The 25,745-nt window shown below is 46.9% G+C and overlaps 1 protein-coding gene across 2 annotated transcripts in view; it reads right to left on the minus strand.

Moving 5' to 3' along the window:
* DYNC2I1 (dynein 2 intermediate chain 1) overlaps positions 1–11,397 on the minus strand; it is an 89,956-nt gene extending 78,559 nt beyond the window's left edge. The window contains exons 1-2 of one of the 2 annotated variants that reach the window (XM_056519548.1): positions 11,204–11,397; positions 2,253–2,306 (exon numbers count right to left, since the gene is read on the minus strand). In XM_056519548.1, the coding sequence (XP_056375523.1) occupies positions 2,253–2,306; positions 11,204–11,218 (69 nt within the window). In that variant the 5' untranslated portion in view covers positions 11,219–11,397. Of the gene's footprint in view, positions 1–2,252; positions 2,307–9,576; positions 9,655–11,203 lie in introns of those variants that run through there. The other variant, XM_056519549.1, reaches the window with a different exon arrangement.
* Positions 11,398–25,745: the final 14,348 nt, after the last annotated feature.

A 25,745-nucleotide genomic window follows, 5' to 3' on the forward strand; every position in this document is an offset into this window, starting at 1 on the left:
AAATAAACATATGTGGTATTGCCACGTGTGGAAATGTCCAAATTATAAAAATATATCGTTAATTAAACCGCACGGTCAATGGCGTATGCGCAAAAAAAATTCCAAAGTCCAAAATAGTGCATTTTTGGTCACTTTTTATATCATGAAAAAATGAATACTCAATAAGTCCTATCAATGCAAAAATGGTACCGCTAAAAACTTCAGATCACAACGTAAAAAATGAGCCCTCATAAAGTTATAGGGGTCAGAAGAGGACATTTTTAAACGTATTAATTTTCCTGCATGTAGTTATGATTTTTCCAGAAGTACGAAAAAATCAAACCTATATAAGTAGGGTATCATTTTTACCGAAAAATGTACTGCGTGGAAACGGAAGCCCCCAATAGTTACAGAATGGCATATTTTTTTTTCAATTTTGTCTCACAATGATTTGTTTTTCGGTTTTGCCGTAGATTTTTGGGTAAAATGACTGATGTCATTACAAAGTAGAATTGGTGGCACAAAAAATAAGCCAACATATGGATTTTCAGGTGCAAAATTGAAAGAGTTCTAATTTTTTAAAGGTAAGGAGGAAAAAATGAAAATGCAAAAACAGAAAAACCGTGGGTCCTTAAGGGGTTAAGGAGATATTTTTCACGTGTGAGTAACACATTTTGATGTATGTTGTTTTGCTCGGGTGACTGGTAGGAAGTCGCCTGTATATACAGAGCAAATAATGTTAGTTAGCACTTTCATTTATTTTGTATTTTTATGCCTTAATGTTAAAGTTATATTTTGTTTTGTGATTAAGCCAGGAAAAGCCCTGTTTAAACTATATACATCTGTGTCACTGTCTGTGAGTGTTTTGCAGTTATTTGCCTAGCGTTAGATAGCTAATCTCCCACACGTTATAGGGGGACATGTCACCATCTATTATGCCACCTTAGAACATTCTCTGCCTGGAAATATTGTACAATTATACACCCGATTCCCTGTCTGGCATACCATAGAGAGGAACTTTTCTCAACTTTCTGAAAATATTTAAGTGACTTCTTTCAAATATATACCGTATTTTTCACCGTATAAGACGCACTTTTTCTTCCCCAAAACTGGGGGGGGGGAAAGTTGGTGCGCCTTATACGGCGAATACACACCTATCGGGTCGGTCCCTGCGGCCATCAACGGCCGGGACCCGCGGCTAATACAGGATATCACCGAACGCGGTGATGCCCTGTATTAACCCTTCAGACGCGGTGATTAAAGCTGACCACCACGTCTGAAGCGAAAGTGGGGCTGTACGGGACCGCCGCGGTGAAATGGCGGCATCCCGAACAGCTTACAGGACACCGGGAGGAACCTTACCTGCCTCCTCGGTGTCTGCTCCGTGCCGGGATCCCTTGCGACGTCATCACATCGTGGCGTACGCCGTCCCGTCATCCAATAGGAGCAGCGTGCGTAGCGACGTGATGACGGTGACAGAGAGCGTAGATTCCGGGGAAGAAGACGTCCGGAGCGTCGGGGACACGGCGACAGCGATGGAGCAACATCCAGGGCAGCGGTGACGGGTCCGGAGCGGCAGGGACACGTGAGTGTTACCTCCTATCCAGTGGTCTTCAACCTGCGGACCTCCAGATGTTGCAAAACTACAACTCCCAGCATGCCTGGACAGCCAACGGCTGTCCGGGCATGCTGGGAGTTGTAGTTTTGCAACATTTGGCGGTCCGCAGGGTGAAGATCACTGTTGGGTGCAGAATCTTTTTTTTCTAGATTTTGCACCTTTAAAATTGGGTGCGTCTTATATGCCGGTGCGTCCTATAGGGCGAAATATACGGTATTTGCTTTGGGAACAAGTTAGATAATACATAGTTAAATTGCAACTATATTGTTAAGTTTTATTTTTTTATTTATTTATTTATTTATTTTTTATATTGTAAAAAATAGTTTTCTGATCACAGTCACCACAACGGTGTTTTATGGCTATATTCAACTTTCCTTACAGCAACTGCAGACCGATAGATTGGTGACCTTCTGATTTCAAGCATTAAATCGTTTGCTTTCTATGTATGACATTTCTATAAGTGATAGTAAATGTTCTGCTGTCTCCTAGGTTACGGCAAATCCCACCAGCTCTGACGAGAACGCTATGCTTCACTGACATTGCCATTTGCTTTTTAATCTGTATGCAGGAATCATCCAGGGGGTACATAACCTGTGGCGGACCAGGCTGAACACTTAGCAGAAACAAACCTCAGTAGAGAAAACAAATGTGTCACCTTTAAGTGTCTCTGCAGCTCCTCAGTGCTCCAGGTGTCCTCCTTGGATTTATACTACAAAACATACAAAATAACAGTTATATAAATACATAATGAATCCTAGAGCTGGGCGGTATTACTAAACATGTGTATCACAAAGTTTTTGTAACTTATGGCAGTTCCACGGTATATAATGGTATTTCTTTCACACCCCCCCCCCCCCAAATCATGTGACCTGCCAGCGCTGTTCTGCTCCCCCCCACCAAATCAAGTAACCCGCCAGCGCTGTTCTGCTCCCCCCCCAAATCAAGTAACCCGCCAGCGCCGTTCTGCTCCCCCCCAAATCATGTTACCCGCCAGCGCTGTTCTGCTCCCCCCAAATCATGTTACCCGCCAGCGCTGTTCTGCTCCCCCCACAATTTATTATCAGCCCAGCAGGGTACTACTCACATATGTCAAGCTCTGCCCTCCTCCTCTTTTTTGCTGGCCGCTGGCGCTGGAACTCTATACTGTACGCCAGTGGTCTCCAACCCACGGACCTCCAGATGTTGCAAAACTACAACTCCCAGCATGCCAATACATTTATTAAAGTTTATTTTCTTTATCTTTTGCAGCCCGGGCATAGGGATACAGCGTACAGCAGTGGTCTCAAACCTGCAGACCTCCAGCTGTTGCAAAACTACAACTCCCAGCATGCCTAGCCAAACCTAAAGTTACATTATATGAAGATTAGGGATCGACCGATTATCGGTATGGCCGATATTATCGGCCGATAATCACGATTTTGGGCATTATCGGTATCGGCAATTATCTTGCCGATAAGCCGATAATGCCCCCCGCACCGCCCCCACCGCACCGCGACCGCCACCCCCTCGACCCGCCGCACCGCACCTCCGACCCACCGCACCGCGTCGCACCCCCCACCGTGATGCTAGGCGGTATACCGGTATGGATTTTTTCCCATACCGCTATACCGGTCAGGCCTCTCCCCCACCCTCCGAGTGAATAAAAAAATTAAACTTACCCGTAATGGGGGTGGTCCAGGCCATCCTTCCTTCATGTAGTGTCCGGGGGCGTTCCGGGTGGAGGGTGGTCCGGTCCGGGCTGTCCTTCTCCGGCGGGCCTCTTCTCCACTCCGGGCAGGCTCCGGCCTAGTATGCTGCATAGACGCCGCTACGCCGTGACGTCAGGTGCGTCGCTGCGCACGGGCGTCACTGCGCAGCGACGTCTATGCAGCGTACTAGGCCGGAGCCTGCCCGGAGTGGAGAAGAGGCCCGCCGGAGAAGGACAGCCCGGACCGAACCACCCTCCACCCGGAACGCCCCCGGACACTACAGGAACGATGGATGGATGGCCCGGAGCACCCTGGCAGGTAGGGAAGAGAAGCGGGTGGTGGCGGCGGCGGCCTATGGCCCCGCAAAAGCCACTGCAGATCATTGATTTAAAGCGCCCGCTTTAAATCAATGATCTGCAGCGGTGTCACAGGGGGTTAAATAGCCGATAACTTATACCGAAATATCGGTATAAGTTATCGGCTATCGGCCCTAACCTGCACCGATTATCGGTATCGGTATCGGCCCTAAAAAACCGATATCGGTCGATCCCTAATAAAGATGTAATTTTATTCAGCTGAGATACGTCAGGAATATCTGAATATAGAACAAAAAGTCCCAGCACTCACCAAGTTGCAAGCCAATTTGCATTTATTGTACACAGGGAAACAGGACGCGTTTCGGCAAAGCCTTCCTCTGCTGTCTAGCTAGAACGCATACAAGCGTCAGCTATATACATGAGGGGGCGTCCAGTAATGACGTCACCCACTGGCCGGCACGCCGGGTGTGACGTCAAAATTGTCATGGTAACAATGTAAACAAAAAAAACAATAACAAAAAACACATGAGCCAATCGCGCTCCCCTGCAGGGGAGTTGGCGCGGCTGGTGCGCATCACAGCATGCGCTAGTGAAGCGTTCACAGAGATAGGACCGTGCATCTAATGTCCTCAGTGTTCCCAGCCGGGAACTGCAAGGCTATATACTCCTTGTCATATACAGCAAAAAGTCTCATGGTTCATGGAGAGGTAATTCTGGATCAGCACATCGGCTGTAAGGTAAGTCTGATAATCCGGGGTCCAACAATCCGGCATGTTGATGAAACTTTGTACGGAGATGAAGGCGCATGTAGCGCTCTGGTATCAATATAAGTCCGTAATGATAAAGCCGATCTCGTCGGTATAATAGATACTGGAACGCTATGATAATATCAAGGAGTAAACTCAGCAAGGGGAGCTGAGTCGGCAGAGCACCCAAATAGGGGCTACTCCGAGGGTGACAGCATATAACAGATCATAATATGGGCAGAGTATAATGAAATCTGTCATCAGCAGGGGGTAAATATAAACATGTAAATAAAGTACAATGTAGTCAAGCGTATCACCTAAGGGAGAGACAACAGTGTCAATGTGTATCAATATACATCTAGAACCATAGTAATCACAGTAATATATACCAGATCCTGCCAGATGATGCGTACCAGCCGCGCCAACTCCCCTGCAGGGGAGCGCGATCGGCTCATATGTTTTTTGTTATTGTTTCTTTGTTTACATTGTTACCAAGACAATTTTTACGTCACACCCGGCGTGCCGGCCAGTGGGTGACGTCATTACTGGGTGCCCCCTCATGTATATAGCTGATGCTTGTATGCATTCTAGCTAGACAGCATACTTGACTTTTCCACGTGCACCACCCACCACAGAAGTGCCGACTTTTTCTCCTATACTACAGGAATATCTGAATGACAGCCATTGATTCATAATCCTAATGGGGTAGAACCATTTTGCTAAGTGGGCTTCCCAGCCATTTCTGGACTGCTTGTAGTTGCCAAAGTCATATCAGCTGCTTTATAAAAACTGCATAGCTCCTATTGACTTCAATGGGAGTTGCATAAACAGCATTGAACAATGAACTACATATTTATGTAACTCTAAAGGATAGGTGAAAAATGATTGATCCGTGGAGGGACCAACACTGCAAAGAGCATTTGGTTGTCTCAGTCAGCCCCATAGACTTGAAATGGAATGGTAATAAATAAACAATTGTGAGACAACCCTTTAAAAGAAAGAAAAAGGTCGGATTTGATTGACAGCTGCGACGGCGAGTGGTGTGCTGCAACAAACTTCCCAGGCTTATAACTAGCAACAGCAGCAGGTCTAAAGAATGAGAGTGATCAAAAGGGGGACTATTCTAGTGTGTCCAGGATGTGCTTTATAACTTAAAACTTTTATTTAATCCGCTTAAAAGATTAAAAAATGTGTCCAAGTGCTTTCCCTTGTCTTGTTCCCTTCTGTTGGTACCCTTGCGCCCTTCCTGTGCACATCTTGTTACCTGGTATTTGTTATCAGTTTCCTTACCCATGTTGCATAAGTGTCTGGCTGGACACATATTGGTTAATGTAATTTGAATTTCCAGTATGGCATACTTCTCTTTCTCAGCCTGAGGTATACTGAGAGGCCTTATTGTTCCCTGATTGGGAGTTTTGGTGTTATGCAACGTCTGAACATGGACTCGTTCAGCACCTGTATTATTGTACGGTGATTGTACTTTGTTTATTTACTTGTTTATACTTGAAACTGAATAAAAATTTTAATTGGAAAAAAAAATGTGTCCAAGTGATGCAATATCAATTTATAATTACTCGGTCAAAGTACAATATGATATAGGTACTCAGTTCATCTGGGACTCTGCAAGGCCCAGCCAGTCCCAAATGACCACCCAGAATATCGTAAATGATTTACCAAATGGGTGAACAAATATATATATATATATATATATATATAACCACCGACGCGTTTCTACTGGCTTATTTTTAGCCAGTGTCCTCAGGGGGTACAGAACAAAACAGCTACGACCGAGATAGGCACTGGTTAAAGCCGTCCACCAGTATCCTTGTATATCTGCTAAAACATTAGCTGGTAGTTTATGCCATAATATATATAAAGTCACATAGCAATAACACTGTATCAATAATAATGCTTGGCGTAGTAGTTGTGTGACCAAAGTGCCTAGAGAAGAAAATTCTCTCCCTATACAACCTGTAATGGAAAGTAGATAACGCATATACAAAACAATCATGGCTGTGGGGAAGAAGAAACTGTCCCTATTGGTCACTACTGCCAGCAATGAAGTATGCAGCCAGGAATCCTTAATCCACGATTCACTGATCTGCTAGTTTGTACAGACGCAGTCCCGCAGGTAACCGGGAGCCGGAGTTGTCCGGCCGTACTCCCCTCGTGCAGAGAGTGATGGTCAGACGCCATTTTCTTCTTCCCCACAGTTTCTTCTTCCCCACAGCCATGATTGTTTTGTATATGCGTTATCTACTTTCCATTACAGGTTGTATAGGGAGAGAATTTTCTTCTCTAGGCACTTTGGTCACACAACTACTACGCCAAGCATTATTATTGATACAGTGCTATTGCTATGTGATTTTATATATATTATGGCATAAACTACCAGCTAATGTTTTAGCAGATATATAAGGATACTGGTGGACGGCTTTAACCAGTGCCTAACTCGGTCGTAGCTCTTTTGTTCTGTACCCCCTGAGGACACTGGCTAAAAATCAGCCAGTAGAAACGCGTCGGTGGTTATATATATATATATATATATATATATATATATATATATATATTTGTTCACCCATTTGGTATATCATTTACGATATTCTGGGTGAATGGTCATTTGGGACTGGCTGAGCCTTTCAGAGTCCCAGATGAACTGAGTACCTATATCATATTGTACTTTGACCGAGTACTTTGACTTTGCATCACTTTTTTTATCTTTTAAGCGGATTAAATAAAAGTTAAGTTATAAAGCACATCCTGGACACACTAGAATAGTCCCCCTTTTGATCATAATTAATGCTGGATGAATTAGAATCTATCTTGGGTTCACGTGGTCCCCTTACCTAATTCCATGCTCTATTGCTGAAGAATGAGAGTAAATGTGATCACAACTTTTGACATGCGTGGGCCATATGACAAAACTTTTTCTTATGACAGTGACATGTTTTTCTTTAACATACAAAACATAAATACGATTCACACAGGTCATAGGACAACCAAGTTATGTCTGATCCATTATGAGAAAAGTTGTAACGCTAAATAAATATGCAGGATGCAGCTTCTCAGGTGCCATCTGCCAGTCTGAGGATAAGCTGCTCCGGTCGCTTCATTCTCTAATGCTGAACACAGCTCATAATCTTCTTCTATACACACTGGGGGTGATTTACCAAGACTGGGACCACATGCCAGTCTACAGTAAAGCCCTGGTAGCTGCAGCATCCAGCCTCTTTAATGAAACAGGTGCTGCTGCGCCTTTTCTGCACGCCGCATTTTGAAATCTACAGCAGCTCCAGCTGGTATATATTTAAGCTACATCAATGTAAAATAGTATTGTGCAGCTCACAGCGATAAATGTGCAAGGTCAACTTAAAGGGCTAGTCCAGTGGTGAAAAACGTATCCCCTATCCTAAGGATAGGGGATAAGTTTGAGATCGCGGGGGGTCCGACCACTGGGGCCCCCTGTGATCTCTCTGTACGGGGGCCAGGCTCTCCGGCCAGATAGCCGGTGTCGACCCCCGCACGAAGCGGCGGCCGACACGCCCCCTCAATACATCTCTATGGCAGAGCCGGAGATTGCCGAAGGCAGCGCTTCGGCTCTGCCATAGAGATATATTGAGGGGGCGTGTCGGCCGCCGCTTCGTGCTGCGGAGGTCGACACGCCCCCTTCCCGCGGGCTGTCGGGGCTCCGTACAGGAGATCGCAGGGGGCCCCAGCGGTCGGACCCCCCGCGATCTCAAACTTATCCCCTATCCTTAGGATAGGGGATAAGTTGTTCACCACTGGGTCACCACTGGACTACTCCTTGAAGGCTCTCACCCAAAAAGAGAAAGAAAGGGTTAAAATGTCAAAAAAGGATTTTTCAGTCCTCAGCACACCCCCTGTTGCAAATTAGCTGTATGTTGTATGTCTGTACGTATGACTCCAAATACGGTTTTTCTCCGTATACGGTTCCAAAACGTATGTACGGTTGTATCCGTTTTTGCCAACGGTTTTGCTATTTTGTTGGAATTAGTTTTCAAGCAATTTAATAAAGTTACTATTGTTTTATTGAAATTCCTTCCGCGCATGTGTCAACCCCAAAAACAGATTAGAAAAACCGTGTGCAACCGTATTCTGAAATTCTGTGTACGGTTCTCATAGACAACAATGTTAAAAGAACCGCATACGGCTCGCATACGGTTTTCCAACCGGAGGCAAAAACGTTGTCGACAGCGTTATTGCCTACGGTTGAAAAATCGGCAAAACCGTCGGCTCATTAAAGTAAATGGATTTCAGCGCTGGTCCGGCTGGGGTACTGGAGCGCCCGGTTTGCCCCTCCCCGCACCCCTGTAACGTAAAAACGAGGTGTGAATGCAGCCTAAAGTGCTAAAGTGATAAACCAGGAGATGCCTCGTGTTTATTGGGATCTCAAGTGATATTTGTGAATAATTGAGTTATTATGTATGTATACACGACAGTAAGGCCCTGCAGTTTGTGCATTTATAATTGTTTTACATTTTAGATTAAACTGGTTAGTTTTATGATATTTGTCTTGAAAGTACAGACATCCAACATACAGCTAATTTGCAATAGGGGGTGTGCTGAGGACTGAAAAACCCTTTTTTGACATTTCCTAATGAAGTTTACTGTTTGGGACCGTGGAGCACTTTGTGCAGTGGACAGGAAGTTATTATATGCGAGTTGTTGTTTGTTTGCGCACAACTTATGTGCAAACCTACACCGCCTAATAGGATACATACCACACATGTGACAGATGCCAAAGCTTAAAGGGGTACTCCACCCCTAGACATCTTATCCCCTATCTAAAGGATAGGGAATAAGATGTCTGATTGTGGGGTCCTGCCGCTGGGGACCCCCGCAATATAGCATGCGGCACCCACCTGTTTCTTTTCCTGAAGCGCTGGAGGGTCTGGGTCACGCCCCCTCCCATAAACTTGCATTGAGGGGACGGGGCATGACGTCACACGGGGCGGAGTCATGACGTCACGGACTTCCGTTCCCGTGGTCGTGACCCAGACCCTCCAGCGCTTCCGGCCTACTGGATAAAAAGAAGCTGGTGTTTAATGGTGGTTAAAAATGTTTATCATCCTCTATACATTATAAATTATTGGCAAATGTTTGTGTAAGTGTTTAGCACTGTCATCGTAGCCGTAGACCAGTGTTTCCCAACCAGTAATGCCTTTTTGGTGGCAGGCAGGGCCTTTATGACTTTTTCCAAAACTGACCTCAATGTAAGTTGGACGCCATTGTGACCTGCCTGCGACTTCTCTCCCATTTGGCTTGGCTTTTGGTTGCAGTGAGGCTGGGTATGCGCTGTGACAGTTGCGTCAGGATTAGAGTCGCCACCTTTCTTGCAAAAAAATACCAGCCTTGCTAATTGGCATGATTAATGGCATGATTAATTATTTATTTACATCACAGGATACACATATGCGGGGGAAATTTTGTCCTATTTTGACCCCTATAGCTGTATGAGGGATCATTTTTTGCGCCCGATCTGTAGTACAGTTTAACAGTACAATGTTTGTTTTGATGCGACTTTTTGATCGCATTTATTTTTAAATCAAATTCAGGAGTTGCAGTTAGCTACTAACTACTACTCCCAGCATGCCCTGATACAGCCTGTGGCTCAGCAGCTGCCCCAAAGGAAAACCACAACTCGCAGCATGTTGGACTATATACAGGGCTCAAGTCCTGCAAGAACTCGTGGGAACTGAGTTCCTGCACTTTTTCCACAGCAGGAACACTGTTCCCATTAGCAGGAGTCCTCAGGACTAACCCTTGAGTGGAAATCTTGGGTGAGCTCCCACACTTCTTTTCCCAACACTTGACCCCTGACTATATAGTATAGATCAGTGTTTCCCAACCAGGGGTGCCTCCAGCTGTTGCAAAACTACAACTCCCAGCATGCCCGGACAGCCAACGGCTGTCCGGGCATGAGGGAGTTGTAGTTTTGCAACAGCTGGAGACGTTCTGGTTGAAAAAATCTGGTATAGGTTCTAGTGCAACATTCTGGGAGTTGGAGGATTGGTTGGATAAATACTGGCCATTGCATTGACGGTATTTTTAAAGCGTACCCGTCAGATGACACAAAAAAACATTTTTTTTTTATATATCACTCAGCACCTAATCCTGACCATGTACATGTAATGTTTATGTGTCTAGCACCTTTATACATTTTTTTATTACACTTTTAATTTAGCTCACTTGTCTGAATTCCTCCCAAATGGAGGGGGCGTGGCCTCACTGTGCAGGTCTCCGCCCCCTCCCTCAGTATGCTGTCTGCTCACATCTCCCCTAGCATTAGCAAAACTACAACTCCCAGCATGTCCTCACTGACAGTAGCGGGACACAAGCTGAGAGTGGGAGGATTTTTCCTCCAGGTATGAGCCCTGCACTCACAGCTGTCAATCAAGGAAGTGTGTCCATGACAAGGTGATGATGCATGGACACAGCTGGACTAGTATGTGTCCAAGCAGGCGGGGGGGCAGTTGTTTGACTTGATTTTTCAGTATGAAATACTGAACATTTTCTAATGAAAGCAATTGCAAAACCTATTGGTTATACATGCTTTACAACATAGCAAAAGTGTATGTATCTGACAGTGCCCATTTAATACCCGCAGGCTGGCCACCCTAGTCAGGATGTGTGTTCACATTGACGTCCATCATTTACATTGCGATACTCGTATTATTGAATCTCTACCGACTACGTGGCCAAATATCTCCCTAGGCAACATCCTTCACAGACATGGCGCCCCAGTGCTGCCACCTGTTGTGGAACTACAAGTCACAGGATGACTCTGCCGAAGTATGATGAAGCATGCAGTGACGTGTATTGGTAATACTTCACCCTCACTGGCTGCATGGTCCCAACACCACCGTCCGCCACACCATGAACACTCAGCCTGAGCCTCTGCCTCCAGCTCACTCCGTTACCAGGCAAAACACTCGCTTCTGTTGACTAGATGAGCCGCCGCCATGACAGCCAGGCTCGTAATCACTGCGCAGGCGCAAAGGCAGCTTCACCAAGGCAACGGCGGCGTCACACTACCTGGCAACCGCAGCCGAGGACGAGCGTGATTGCGCACGACGTCATCCTGTTCCGCGCATGCGTGCTAAGCGTATATGGTTTACGGCAGAGTTTTCCAACCAGGAGGCCTCCAGCTGTTGCAAAACTACAACTCCCAGCATGCCCGGACAGCCAAAGGCTGTCCGGGCATGCTGGGGGTTGTAGTTTTGCAACAGCTGGAGGCCTCCTGGTTGGGAAACACTGGTCTACGGCTACGATGACAGTGCTAAACACTTATACAAACATTTGCCAATAATTTATAATGTATAGAGGATAATAAACATTTTTAATCACCATTAAACACCAGCTTCTTTTTATCCAATAGGGCACATGGGCAACAATGCTCCAAATCCTTGTTATATGTACAGCTTTAGATTATTATTTTTAGCTAAATTAATCTCTTACTATTAATAATAGGATTTCCCTATTGATCACACATTATACCACTGTTCTCCAACCTTTATCTTTATGGCTGCTGAAAAACTACAATACCCATCATGCACTGACAACGTTGCACAGGATGCACATACAGTATGTCTACCCCTGAATTCCATTGAGGTGTCTCAGAGCGTGGTCTCTGCGTGCTACCCTGGACACTGTTCGGGTGACTGTTGCCTCAAGAATCCCCAGCTCAATATTAAAGGGGTACTCCACCGGGAAACACCTTATCCTCTATCCAAAGGATCTCCGCTACTGCACCCCAGTTATACGGTGCACAAAGCGAACTCCGCTCCGTGACGGATGACTGGCGACTACAGCCACCACAACCCCTCCATTCATGTCTATGGGAGGAGACGTGACGGCTACGTACTAGCTGTCACACCCCCTCCCTTAGAGATGAACGGAGGGGGCGTGGCGTGTCGTCACGAACACGGAAGCTCCAAGCTTCCATGTTCCGGCCACCCCCGCTGGGATAAGATGTTTTCCGGCAGAGTACCCCTTTAAGTTTATGCTTTCAAATGTATAGCAGTGCAAGTTTATTTTTATGTGTCTTTTTATTTTGTTTCCTGCATGCACTGAACCTAAATTTAGTGCAAGAGGTTAAAGGAATACTGTAGTGTAATATAACTTATCCCCTCTCTGAAGGATAGGGGATAAGTTATAGATCGTGGGGGTCCGACCGCTGAGACCACGCGATCTCCTATACGGGGGCCGCGGCAGTCCGCAGGAAGGGAGCATGTCCGTCCCTAGCATGACGCAGCGGCCAACACGCCCCCCCCCCCCAGGTATCCCATTTAGATCGTACAGGAGATGACGGGAGGTCCCAGAGGTCGGAATAACCCACCCCCGCGATCTTTAACTTATCCCCTAGAGTTATATTACACTAAAGTATTCCTTTAATACTAAGCCCAATACACACTAAGCCAAATACACTGGGTTATAGTGCGAGTGAACAGGAGACCAATGCGGGGTCTCTGACTAAGATACATACCTTCAGTCTGGCGCCTGGTCCCTCTGAAGGTCCGCTTTTTTCTTCTGCGAATTGCGCACAGGAGGTGGGCCTGCTGGGCAAATTTATATATTCATGCGGCGCTGGTCACGTGAGTACTTGTACCTACTGAGCACTTACGTGACCAGCGCCCATGAATATTCAAATTCACCCGGTGAGCCTGCCTCCTGTGAGCAATTCGCCGAAGAAAGAAGCGGACCTTCAGAGGGACCTTCAGAGGGTACGGGCGCCGGACTGAAGGTACGTAGAGAAGGTACGTAGAGACCCCACATCAATCTCCTGTTCACCCGCACTATAACCCAGTGTATTGGGTTTAGTGTGGGTGAACAGGATGACCGTTTTCCTTTAAAGGAGTTATCCAGTCTAAAATAACGTATCCCCTTATTTGCTGGAGATAAAGCGTTTGTGTATATCCGGCTCTCCTAATGAGAAGCATGGAGGGGGCGTGTTGGCCACCACTTCATAGTTGACACACTTCATTCATACAGAGAGGCGGGGTGTCGGGCAGGAGATCACGGGGGGGCCCCTCCCTTCCTCACCATCTAACACTTATCCCCTATTCTGTGTATAGGGGATCATTTTTTTTTTTTCTAGATTGGACAACTTCTTTAAAGGAGTAGTCCAGTGGTGACCCAGTGGTGAACAACTTATCCCCTATCCTAAGGATAGGGGATAATTTTGAGATCGCGGGGGGTCCGACCGCTGGGGCCCCCTGCGATCTCCTGTATGGAGCCCCGACAGCCCGCGGGAAGGGGGCGTGTCGACCTCCACACGAAGCGGTGGCCGACACGCCCCCTCAATACAACTCTATGGCAGAGCCGAAGCGCTGCCTTCGGCAATCTCCGGCTCTGCCATAGAGATGTATTGAGGGGGCGTGTCGGCCGCCGCTTCATGCGGAGGTCAACACCCGCTATCTGGCCGGAGAGCCGGGGCACCGTACAGAGAGATCGCAGGGGGCCCCAGCGGTCGGACCCCCCGCGATCTCAAACTTATCCCCTATCCTTAGGATAGGGGATAAGTTTTTCACCACTGGACTACCCCTTTAACTGTCTGCACCCAAAATCCTTCTGTGCACTGTGTAAAACTGTCCACCCTTCATCCAATTAGGTGCTAAGGGCAGTCTTGTCTCACAGTAGGAGTTTGCCTCCAACTACACAATCATACCTCCCAGCTTTTGCTAAGAGCAAAGAGGGACAAGCCACGCCCCTAACCACACTCATGACCATGCCCTAACCACACCCTCAGCCACGCCCTAACCACACCTGCACCTACGGAATGGGAATACCTCTTAAGAGTGTGTTCACACGTACAGTATCCGGCGCAGATTTGATGTGCAATATTTGTTTCTGCAGATTAGAAGTTGTGCTCAGTCATTTAGTTTACATTGCAATCTGCAGCAGAAAATCCTGTGCATCGGATCTGTGCAGAATACTGTACATGTGAACGCACCCTAACAGCAATAATGTCAGTCTGTCATTAAGTTTAGGAGAATGTTCTATACTGACAGACTGACAACAACCCCCATAGTTACCACTACAGACCATATAAGAGATTACATACAGTTATATCAGGTGACGTCTTCTCCAGCTCAGACCACCATGATGATTTTTTCCGGCTACAACTCATCTCTGAAGAACATGGCGGAAAAAAAACATTTTAGGCTCCGCACTTTTCCAATAACTATAATACCCCAAGCTGTAATAATGCCCCCTTTGTAGATTTGGCAGCAGCAGATGTCCCCCACATTAGGTTGGCAGCAGATTCCCCCCCAATATTAGGCGGCAGACTTCCCTTCCCATAGTAGGTGGCAGATTTCCCCCCATAGTAGGCAACAGATTTCCCCCCCATGGTAGGCAGCGAAACCACTATATTAGGCAGCAGTACCCCCATAGAAGGCAAAAGTACCCCCATAGTAAGCAGTATTGACCCCCATAGTAGGCAGTAGTGACCCCCATAGTAGGCAGCAGGGCAGCAGTGTCCCCCATAGCAGGCCCCCTTCCCCCATATTAGGCAGCAGTGTCCCCCACAGTAGGCCCCCTTTCTCCCATATCAGGCAGCAGCGTGCCCCATAGTAAGCCCCCTTCCCCCAGATTAGGCAGCAGCATCCCCCATAGTAGGCCCCCTTTCCCCAGATTAGGCAGCAGCGTCCCCCATAGTAGGCCCCCTTCCCCCAGATTAGGCAGCAGCATCCCCCATAGTAGGCCCCCTTCCCCCAGATTAGGCAGCCGTGTCCCCCATAATAGGCCCCCTTTCCCCAGATTAGGCAGCAGCATCCCCCATAGTAGGACCCCTTCCTACAGATTAGGCAGCAGTGTCCTCCATAGTAGGCCCCCTTCCCCCAAATTAGGCAGCGGCTTCCCCCATAGTAGGCCCCCTTCCCCCAGATTAGGCAGAAGTGTTCTCCATAGTAGGCCCCCTTCCCCCAGATTAGGCAGAAGTGTCCCCCATAGTAGGCCCCCTTCCCCCAGATTAGGCAGCAGCATCCCCCATAGTAGGCCCCCTTCCCCCAGATTAGGCAGCAGCATCCCCCATAGTAGGCCCCCTTCCCCAAGATTAGGCAGAAGTGTCCCCCCTAGTAGGCCCCCTTCCCCCAGATTAGGCAGCTGTGTCCCCCATATACTTAGTTCATTCGGCTTTGCTGTCTTCTTCCTGGCAGCTCCGGCAGCTCCCTCTGCACGGCATCTTCTGTGCCTCTTCCTCTGCGCGCCGGCGTCTGATGACGTCACTCATGCGCCAGAGCACAGAGGAACAACTCACTCTCTTGTGTCTACTGGCTAAATGTAGTAGAAATAAACACAGCACTCATATGCAATAAAGTATGTGTAGGTTTATTCCGCAAATTCAGCAATCCAACATATCTGTAAATTAGTCAATATACAAAATCATAAAAAAAATAGACCAACAAATAAAGAAAAAAATTACAAAATATAAGTATAGCTTCCCCGGGGTGAAACTAGGATCTAAGGCATCAAGGAGAGTGGTACATTATAGAAATATATGCATCTGGAATAATATGATAATAGAAATATATGATCCTGTCAAGAAATCACCCAACTAGCGGCATACTAGCACATGGAAATTTGACAATTGTGCCACAAGATATATACAATAAGTACAGTAAATCATATACAAACAATGCAGTATATATAGTAATGATAGTCCAGATATCCACTGTAAGCAGTATTGGAGAATAGCTGCAAAATAAGTGCTGGACATAGTGTGGTGCCGGGATAGAGTAATGGTGTCTTGGGTGTTGCGGTGATAGTGTAGGGTATATTGGTGTTAACCCTTAATTGTCGTGATGCCAGGGTGCGGTTTCCTCAATGTAATGGTCCTACCGCCAACCGTCCCACAAACGTAATGTCCACAGCAGATTTTATGAAATAAACTTGAAGTAACTTTACTGCATATTTTATGCAACGGCATGGAACATAACAGTCTTTGAGAGAGAGAACCGTGGTACAGGTTCCTCACAGGTTTGCTGGGACTCAATGAGCTTTGGTGCTAGCCACTGTGCTACTATTTTTAGAAGAATGGGATTTGTAGTAGTCACACAGGATTCAGTAGATTGAGCTTGGATAACTCACGGTTTTGTGGCTGCTAGGTATTAGGCTTCAGGCCTAGCTTGAATTGATGCTGATGAGATGTGCTTGCTTTATAATGCAGGAAGAGAGAGAATTTAGTGGCTGCAGCCCCTTATATATTAACTGGGTGGGAAAAAGCTTATTTGTCAGCAGAACCTGTCAGTCCTGACCCAGTGAACTCTGGGTATCACATGACCTAAAGGTCCTTAAACCATAGTACAATTTAATTAAAGGCACGTGACCTCTAAGGTCCTATACAGATGTATTCCTATATAACCTATGAAATATATATATATATATATATATATATATATATATACATTAAATACCATTTATATGAGGTGACTAGGGGTTAGTCCTACAGGAGAGCCCTATTGGCATTGAGGGACTCTGGCTGAGGGGACTTTAGACAAAGGGACAGGGGACCAGGTCCTGTACTGGGACACCACAATGGTACAGAAATAATATTCATAATGCATAATACTGCCAGTGGTTCTGTGTGATAAATACAATCAACCAGATGGCTTGTTCTACCTGGGAAGTTACGTGACCTGATATTACCCTGCAGTAGAAATCTGGTTGATTGTACTTATACACAGAACCACTGGCTATATTATGCATTATGAATATTATTTTTATACTATGTCCAGAACTTATTTTGCAGCTATTCTCCAATACTGCCTACAGTGGATATCTGAAGTATCATTACTATATATATACTGCAGGCAACAGCGCAGCTTCGTGTGGTAGTTTGGGGGGTGCAGGGTGAATAGGTTGTAGCTGTGCAGTGATGAAAGGGTGTAGCATTAACCTTGAACTGTCGTGATGCCAGGGTGCGGGTTCCTCTTCATATATATATCCTACCGCCACCCGTCCGATAGGAAGGAATAAAGAATTGTCCCCAACCAGAATTGTAATAAACGGGAAATAACTTTACTGCAGATTTTATGCAGGATGCAAACAGTCTATACAGTGGACTGGACTTTGTAGGGAATAAGCTTTGAGGCTTGATTTACTCTGTTCCACTGAATTTAGGGGTTTGATTTTGGTTCAGTAGTCACGTAGAATTTGCTGAATTGGAGTTAGGTAGACTCACGGTTATCAAGAAGTTGAAGAGATAGGCTTCAGGCCTAATTAGTCTTGTAGATTTGCACAGAGCTCCGCTCGCTGTCATATCCCGGGGGAAAGAGAGCGATCATTGGTTAACAGCGCCCTTATATCTGAAGGGGCAGGCTCAAAGCTTATTGGTTCCCCAAACCTGTCAGTCCTATTACAAAGGACTGTGGTACATCACATGACTAAATCACATGATCTGAAAGGTCCTTAAAGGAGTACTCCGGCGCGCACTTTTTTCATTTTATACCGTCCGGGCTGCAAAATAAAAGAAAAACACTTTCTCTTACCTGCCAACAAGCCCCTGGAGCTCCAGTAAACTACAGTACAGGTGTTCAGTCCCCAGGCTGTATCCTTCTTACTTCCTGTTAGCCCGGCACGTCATACGGAGCTTCAGCCTATCACCAGCCGCAGAGATGTCCCGCCTCGGCCAGTGATAGGCTGAAGCTCCGTGTGACGTGCCGGGCTAACAGGAGTGTACCGGAGCTCCGGGGGCTTGTTGGCAGGTAAGAGAAAGTGTGTTTTCTTTTATTTTGCAGCCCGGACGGGATAAAATGAAAAAAGTGCGCGCCGGACTACTCCTTTAAATTTAGCATAACACATTTACTATAGATCACATGACCTAAGGTCCTGTAAGTAACCTTTATATTATTAAATATATTAATATATACAATAAATAAAATGTTTATGAGGTGACTAAGGGTTATCCCACTAAGAGAATCCTAACAGCACGAAGGAACTCTGACTATGGGGACTTACGATATAAGGTACAGGACCACATTCATCTCCAGCAGCGAGGTCATCACTTGCCCCAGCAGCCAGGATCTTGCCAGCTCTACCTGCAGTCAGCATCAACAGTCCTGGTGTTCCAGCATCTGCACCGGTATTCATGGGGAACCCTGTCCTCCCTCCCTTCACCCTGAGGGACTTCAGAGTTTGGTTGTCTTTTACTATTTCCCTCCTAATCAAAAGGTGCAATTGCTCACAGGACAACTCCAGGGACCAGCGCTTGAGGAAGTTCGCACCTGGCCAACCTCCGAGAAGGCAACTGTAGAGCAGATCTTTAAAGGACTGTATCAGGTATTTGAGTCCATTCTCCATCAGAGGTACGTCTCCGGCTATAGGAAAGGCAACAAAAGCCAGGGGAAGAGATGTCTCACAGCGGGGGTCCCGCCGCTGGGGACCCCCGCAATCTTGTATTCGCCACCCACCTGTTTGAGCTGCACGCCGCAGTGCCAGCTCACAAACAGCCAGGTGGCGACCACGGGGCCGGAGTATCGTGACGTCACGACTCCACCCCCGTGTGACGTCACCCCCCGCCCCCACTATGCAAGTCTATGGGAGGGGGCGTGACGGCCATCAGAACCCTCCAGAGCCCCGGTGGGCGCAACTCCAGGTTGGAGACGACACTACCCCAAGGGACCAAGTCAATAGAATCATCAATGTTGCCAAGAGGTACCATGAGGCTTTCAGCAAGCATCCCACAGATTTCAGGCAGACTTAAATGATTCAGCACCGAATCCTCACAGGTGACAGCCCACCTATCAAGGAAAGACACGGTCTCGTAGTGCCCGGCATGTATCAGACTGTCAAGAATATGCTGGCCGACATCAAAGAGGCAGACATAATCCAGGAAAGTCAGAGTCCCTGCCCTAGTCAAGAAAAAGGACGGAATCATCCGCTTCTGTGTCGACTCCAGGAAATTGAGCAATGTCACACATAAGGATGATTATCCATTGTCAAGGATCGAGGAGTCACTCACCGCCCTCGGGTTGGCTGCTTACTTCTCCACCCTGGACTTAACCAGTGGATATTAGTAAGTGCCCATGGCCATGGAGGATCGGGAGAAGACCGCCTTCGTGACACCCATGGGACTGTTAGAGTTTAAAAGTATGCCATTTGGGCTGGGCAAAGCCCCTGCTACGTTCCAGCATCTGATAGAAAGGTGCCTGGGCCATCTGAATTTTCAAAGTGTCCTATTGTACCTGGACAATGTCATTGTGTATTCTAAGTCCTACCAGGAAAACCTTAGCCACCTGTCAGACATCCTCCAAGTCCTGATCAAGCATGGGCTGAAGTTCAAACCATCAAAGTGTCCCTTGCTCAAACCTCAGTTCCACTACTTGGGTCATGTTGTCAATGCAGAGGGAGTCCAGCCTAATCCTGAAAAGGTGGAAGTTGTCAAGAACTGGCCAAGAACTGGCCAACTCCATGCACGGTGAAAGATGTCAGGTACTTCCTGGGGTTTGCCGGCTACTGCAGCCGTTTTATTCTCCACTTCGCAGAACCCCTCACAGCTCTCTTATGGGGTATGGCGAAGAAGAACTACTGTACAATGGAAGACTACCTGTTAAATGGGCCGAAGAGAAAGAGACGTTCTGGCTGTATACTGATGCCAGTTTTGAAGGTCTGGGAGCTGTCTTGTCCCAAGTCCAGGAAGGGCTAGAGCGAGTAATTGCCTATGCCAGTTATAACCTGCGAGGCGCAGAGAACAATGTAAATTACAGCTCCCTCAAGTTGGAACTTCTCACCCTGCTATGGGCCGTGACCGAAATGTTCAAAGACTAATTGGCCGCCACTCCATTTACTGTCTTCACGGATAATAACCCGTTGGCCCACCTGAACACTGCCAAGTTGGGTGCCATTGAGCAGCGTTGGACTTCAAGATTAGACAATTACAGTTTCACCATCAAGTACAGAAGCAGCAAATCGAATGTCAATGCTGACGTACTGTCTAGGATGACCCCCGGTGAAGAACCCCTGTCGAAGACATGTGGGAAGACGTGGAGATGCCCCCATTCTACTAACGGTTTGTGAACCAGAATGTTGTGACCGCCCTCATGGATGGTGAACCCAGGTCCGAAAAGATTAAAGAAGACATATACACCTGGAAGACTCTTCAGGACAAAAGTAAAGTCATGGGGGATCTGTTGGACTACCTTCTGGCGAAAAAGGTACCAACCCGTCCATGCCGGGTCCAGTGTGACTACGAGCTGAAACGTCTGTGGCGACAGAGGAAGCAACTGTGCACAAAGAACTGTTGTACCAAAATTCTTTGGATCTGATCTCTAGGGACCGACTTCATCAGATTCTGGTTCCCCAAAGAGATGCGGCGATGGTCCTCAACGGGACACTTTGGAGTCCACAAGATCGAAGCTACTGTCAGGCGAATATTCTATTGGATCGGAATGCGGAGCGACATTGAGAAATGGTGCAGTGAATGTGCTGTCTGTAATGTCACCAAGAACGTGTGCAAAGATGCAAGAGCACCCCTCCATTCCATCCAGAGTGAAAGGCCTAACCAGTTGGTCACGCTAGACCATGTCAAGTTGTCTCCTACCCGGTCCGGGTCCATCTATGCTATCACCATGTTGGATCACTACTTTAAATGTGGTGTCCCCGTTAAAGATCTCACAGCCAAGACAGCGGCCCAGAAGTTCTACTCAGATTGGGTGAATACCCTTGGGTGTCCGGAGTCTGTCCTAACGGACCATGGAACGGCCTTTGAGGCCCAACTCTGTGTTAATTCCATGTCTGCAAGAAACTCCAGACTACTGCTTATCAGCCCTAGGGGAATGGGCTCTGTGAACGCATCAATCAAGTCTTTATCCACATGTTGCGAGCAGCCTCTGTGTCAAGACAAGAAGAGTGGCCCCCACTGCTGCCCAAACTATTGGAGATCTATAATAACCACCAGAGAAGAACCCAAGAAGCCAAAGAAATTGTCGACAAGAAGAAGGGAAAGGCTCAGCAAAGACAACAACAGGACTATAATAGTCATGCCTCTGCCAAAGCACTTCAATTGGGTGACAAAGTGTGGCTGCGGAAGTTTCCAAGAACCCATGAATTAGACTCTATCTGGGAGACAAAACCGTACACGGTGATGGCCATACCCTATTTAGATTCTGATGTGTACGAAGTACAAAAGCATGGGTATGAGCGGCAAGTTGTTCACTGAAACCGGATCAAGTTGTGTCTAAAAGAAGATCTGCCAGTGCTCCCAGCACCATCTCCTCTCAGACCTGCGAGAGAGTACGTCCCAGGCGAAGGGATCCATCCATCTATGGATTTCCCCAAGTTTTCTCCGAGTCAGCCTGCGATCTTCTTTGTCTCACCAACCCGGGGACGGTCCAACTGACACTAATCTCCATACCAGGCCCAGTCTTGTCACCGTTGGCTCCAGCTTATACCCCCATGTCTAGAGTGCCAACCCTGTCACCAGTCTCTCCACCACTGCTGCCGGCGACTCCGAATCCAACTTGTCCTGGACTACTACCAGCTAACGAGTCCGCTGAGGAAGAGCCAGCTGCTGTTCCAGAGGCTCCAAGAGCTCCCAAAGATGAAGACTTTCCAGACTCTCCAGAAGTGGTGTTGCGCAGGTCACAAAGGTCAACACAAGGAAAAATTCCTGCAAGGTACAAAGATTAGTTCACAATATAGTGTACAAGGTTATGTACCACACATAATCAGTCCATGTGTAAACACTTAAGTTAGGACTGTAACATTACGTGTAGTCCCAGTCCACAAATGTCCAATGTATATATATCTGTCTAACATTTTTCTGTGTACACGGTACACTACTGGCCCTGAAACTAAAAGTAAGACACGTGTAGAGGCAGAGTACATTATGCATAGGTAAAATGGTTACATAGTATCACACTACTTGTTGAGTTCTGGGGAGAAGGGTTAAGAACCAAAGGGGCCCCAGCAGCCAAAGCATTGGGTAGATAGCCTTCGGCAGCCCAATCTGCAAACTTGTGTGCATTATGGTCTAAAATGTGTTCCTAGAGCAGTTACAAAGCTCGTTAATCCACATGTTTACCAAACCAAAAAGAGCATGTATGGACATTTACAGTGCTACATGGACTCGTTTCTACCTTATTCCATAACCAGACCTGTGAAGGACATTTTGCATAATGCCTCAGGAACTGTCACTCGGCCCCAGTGGCCACTTCAGTCCTCCGCCCTCCAGGACTGGGCATTGAGGACGACTGTATTTAAGAGGGGGAGTTTGTGGTGGCCCAGTACGAGAGATGTTACCCCGTACCCTTGCACCCCTGTCAGGCAGCCTCCTTCAGTGTCCCCAGGGCCCCTTGCACCTGTTTCCCCCTGTACATATGTTCTGCAGTGTATTGTATTATAAAATGTGTTGTATCTTTAAGAGTTATGTCATGTGATTGTTACCCAGGAGGTATCAGTGACCAGGTGATCCCAGGGGTGACCTATGGGCTCCCTGCTAGTCTTCCCCCCATATGAGCCCTGGGTGGAGCTAGCTCTCATTCCTTTCCTTACAAGTCTTTGCTGAGGTCCAGTGCAGTCGTGCCTAGTGTGTGTGTCCAGAGCATTGGAGGCCTCAAAGACAAGTCCTGCAGCCACCATCATTTCAAGTAAGCTAAAGTCACAGCATTGAGTCAAGTCAAGTCAGTCCCTGTCATCTGTCAAGTCAGCGTGGTCTGCATTCAATTGTCCGGTCCTACTACAAGTCCCAGCAAGCCCTTAAGGTCTATGCGTCACTGGTCACCTCCTTGGGCCCTGGCCGAACTGTATAGACTTTACCAACTGTCTACCCTCAGTAAAGCTACCGTTGTCCGTAACCTGGCGTCGGAGTCTTTATTGCCCCCGTGTCTAGCCCAAGATCCAGCGGTATACCTTTGGGTGGTTTTAGGCTAAACCACGCCCTGGCATCACGAATACAAAGGGTTAATGCCATCTTCCCCTAGGGTAACGACATCTGCCCTCATCGCACCCTGCTACCACAGCTGTATATAAGGGGGTACAGAAGGAAAAGAGGACTTTATATAAGGGACTACAGGAAGAGAAGAGGGCTCTTTATAAGGGGGTACAGGAGGAGAGGAAGAAGGCTCTATATAAGTGTGGGGTCCCGGTACCGTATTCCATACCGTACCTGGTGTGGTGGTCCCCAGGGTCATAGTGACTATCCTCAGGTAGGGTCCCCCAGGTGGGACAGCCCCTAGTCGCCTCTTCTCTATTCTAATTCTATACTGTTAATATATGTATATATTTAATAATAACGTATATTTAATATAATGTATAGTATTTACCTTGTTTAGCATCACAGGACCTTCGGTCATGTGACCATGTTAATATCCTCTATGGTATGTTGGATGACCTTTGGGAGGTCCTTGGGTCACGTGTTGCCCATAATCCTTTGCAATGGTGATTGACACATGTATTGGACCAATTAGCACTAGTCCAGCCCCTGCCCATATAAGGGAGCTTTAGCCAATTATCGCTCTCTTGGGTTGCTGCTCTCGTGGATGCCGGACTAGCAGGACAGATCTGCGCAACTTGCAAAGAAACGCTAGGCCTGAAAACCTACCGGCCTCAGCAGAACTTAAACCGTGAGTTCTAAACTACCCCCGCTAAAGCTAGCGTGAATACTGGACCGCAAGTAAATCACCTAAATCCAGTGGAACAGCGCATATTATCCTAAAGACTCTAAATAGCTAAAGTCCCAACCTTTGTAAATCTCCAAAGAAAGCTTGCATGTATAGCAACTGTTCCGGTTATGAAGCTTGCATAAAATCTTCAGTAAAAGTTACAACTGTTTCAGCAAACTATCCGGTTGTGGACATTCCATTATTATCTACCTCCCTATTGCTCTTGGGAAGGGTGGCGGTAGGACAAGCATTACTGAGGAGCCCTCACCCTGGTGTCACGAATAGCAAGGGTTAACAAGCACCCTTTAGTCACCGCACAGCTACACTCCCCATACTCTACTCCCCCAGGCTATCACATAAGGGGGTACAGGAAGAGAGTAAGAGGGCTTCATATAAGTGGTTACAGGAAGAGAGATGGGGTATTTAGGAGGGGACAGGAGGAGAAGATGGGTCTTTAGGTGGGAACTGGAGGAGTGGAGAGGTCTATAGGGGCAGACAGAAGGGGAGGATGGTGTCTATAAGGAAGGACAGATAAGGAAAGCTTTATATTGGCAGACAGAAGAGTCTATGTAGGGGTGCAGAAAGGGTACCTATTAAAGGAGAATCAGGAGGAGGGTCCATACAGAGGGGAGGATAGGGAGTCTCTAGTAAGTGGGTGACTGAATATTTATAGGGCTTGCAGCTGAAGAGCGGGAGGACAGGGAAAAGTTCTTCAGGGGATGTGTCAGGGAAGAGAAGACATACAGGCAGCAGAGCCTTAGGTAGCGCCCCTGTCTGTCACTATGAGGACCCTTAAGGTTCCGTTTCTGCTGCTTCCATTCTGCACCTCATAGCACCCTGCAGACCGGACACACAGTGGTAAGTACTCATTTTACACTTTTTGGCACCCAAGGGACATCTCAGTTGTCTGTCACTGGTATAGGAGATTTATGTAGATTTTATAGATTTTAAGGTTTTCCTTTTATTTAACTTTTTTTTTGCTGAAGGTGCAAAAGTCCAGTAGAGAGTCTTTTTTCCGAGTGCAAAAATGTATATCTGGAGATGCTGTAGTGACTCACTCTGTGACTTGGCACGACTGATACCTGTACCGAAGCAGCCGCCCAGTATTTTAGATAATACAGTCCCTTTGCCTGGTTGTTGCCACCCTATACTATGTTGTGACATCTCGTCAGTGACAGGGCTGGATTAAGAGCATCCTGGGCCTGGTGCTGAGGATTTTGATGGGCCCACTGGTATGTGCCACATATGCTTCAGCGATCATAGATCGTGCTACCTTGCACCACGCTCCCAGCAGCTAGCCGTTTCTCATGCTCCAGACCTCCACAGCAATCAAACTCTGTGGAAGGTGCTGCTATCAGACCGAAACGTCAGTAACTGTATATTTGATTGCTTGAAATAAATTCTTCATACTTCATGTATTTGAGTGCCAAGTCTTCTTCTTCTATTGAGCCATAGGCTGTATCAGGGCATGATGTGAGTTGTAGTAAGTAACTGCAACTCCCAACATGTCCTGATGCAGCTGAAGGCTCTACAGATGACCCAAAACTACAACACCCAGCATGTTGCACTATATAGTAGTTTATGATAGGTTATAGCAAAACATGCCGAGAGTTGTAGTTTTGGGTCATCTTCAGAGCCATAGCTGTATCAGGGAATGCTGGGAGTTGCAGTTAGTTACTTCCTACAACTTCCAGCATGCCTTGATCAAGTCCATGGCTCTATAGCTTACTCCAAACTACAACTCCCATCATGTTTTTACTATTACTTACCTAACC

This window comes from Hyla sarda, chromosome 5 (assembly GCF_029499605.1).
Source record: "Hyla sarda isolate aHylSar1 chromosome 5, aHylSar1.hap1, whole genome shotgun sequence".
In the NCBI taxonomy this organism is placed as follows: Eukaryota; Metazoa; Chordata; class Amphibia; order Anura; family Hylidae; genus Hyla; species Hyla sarda.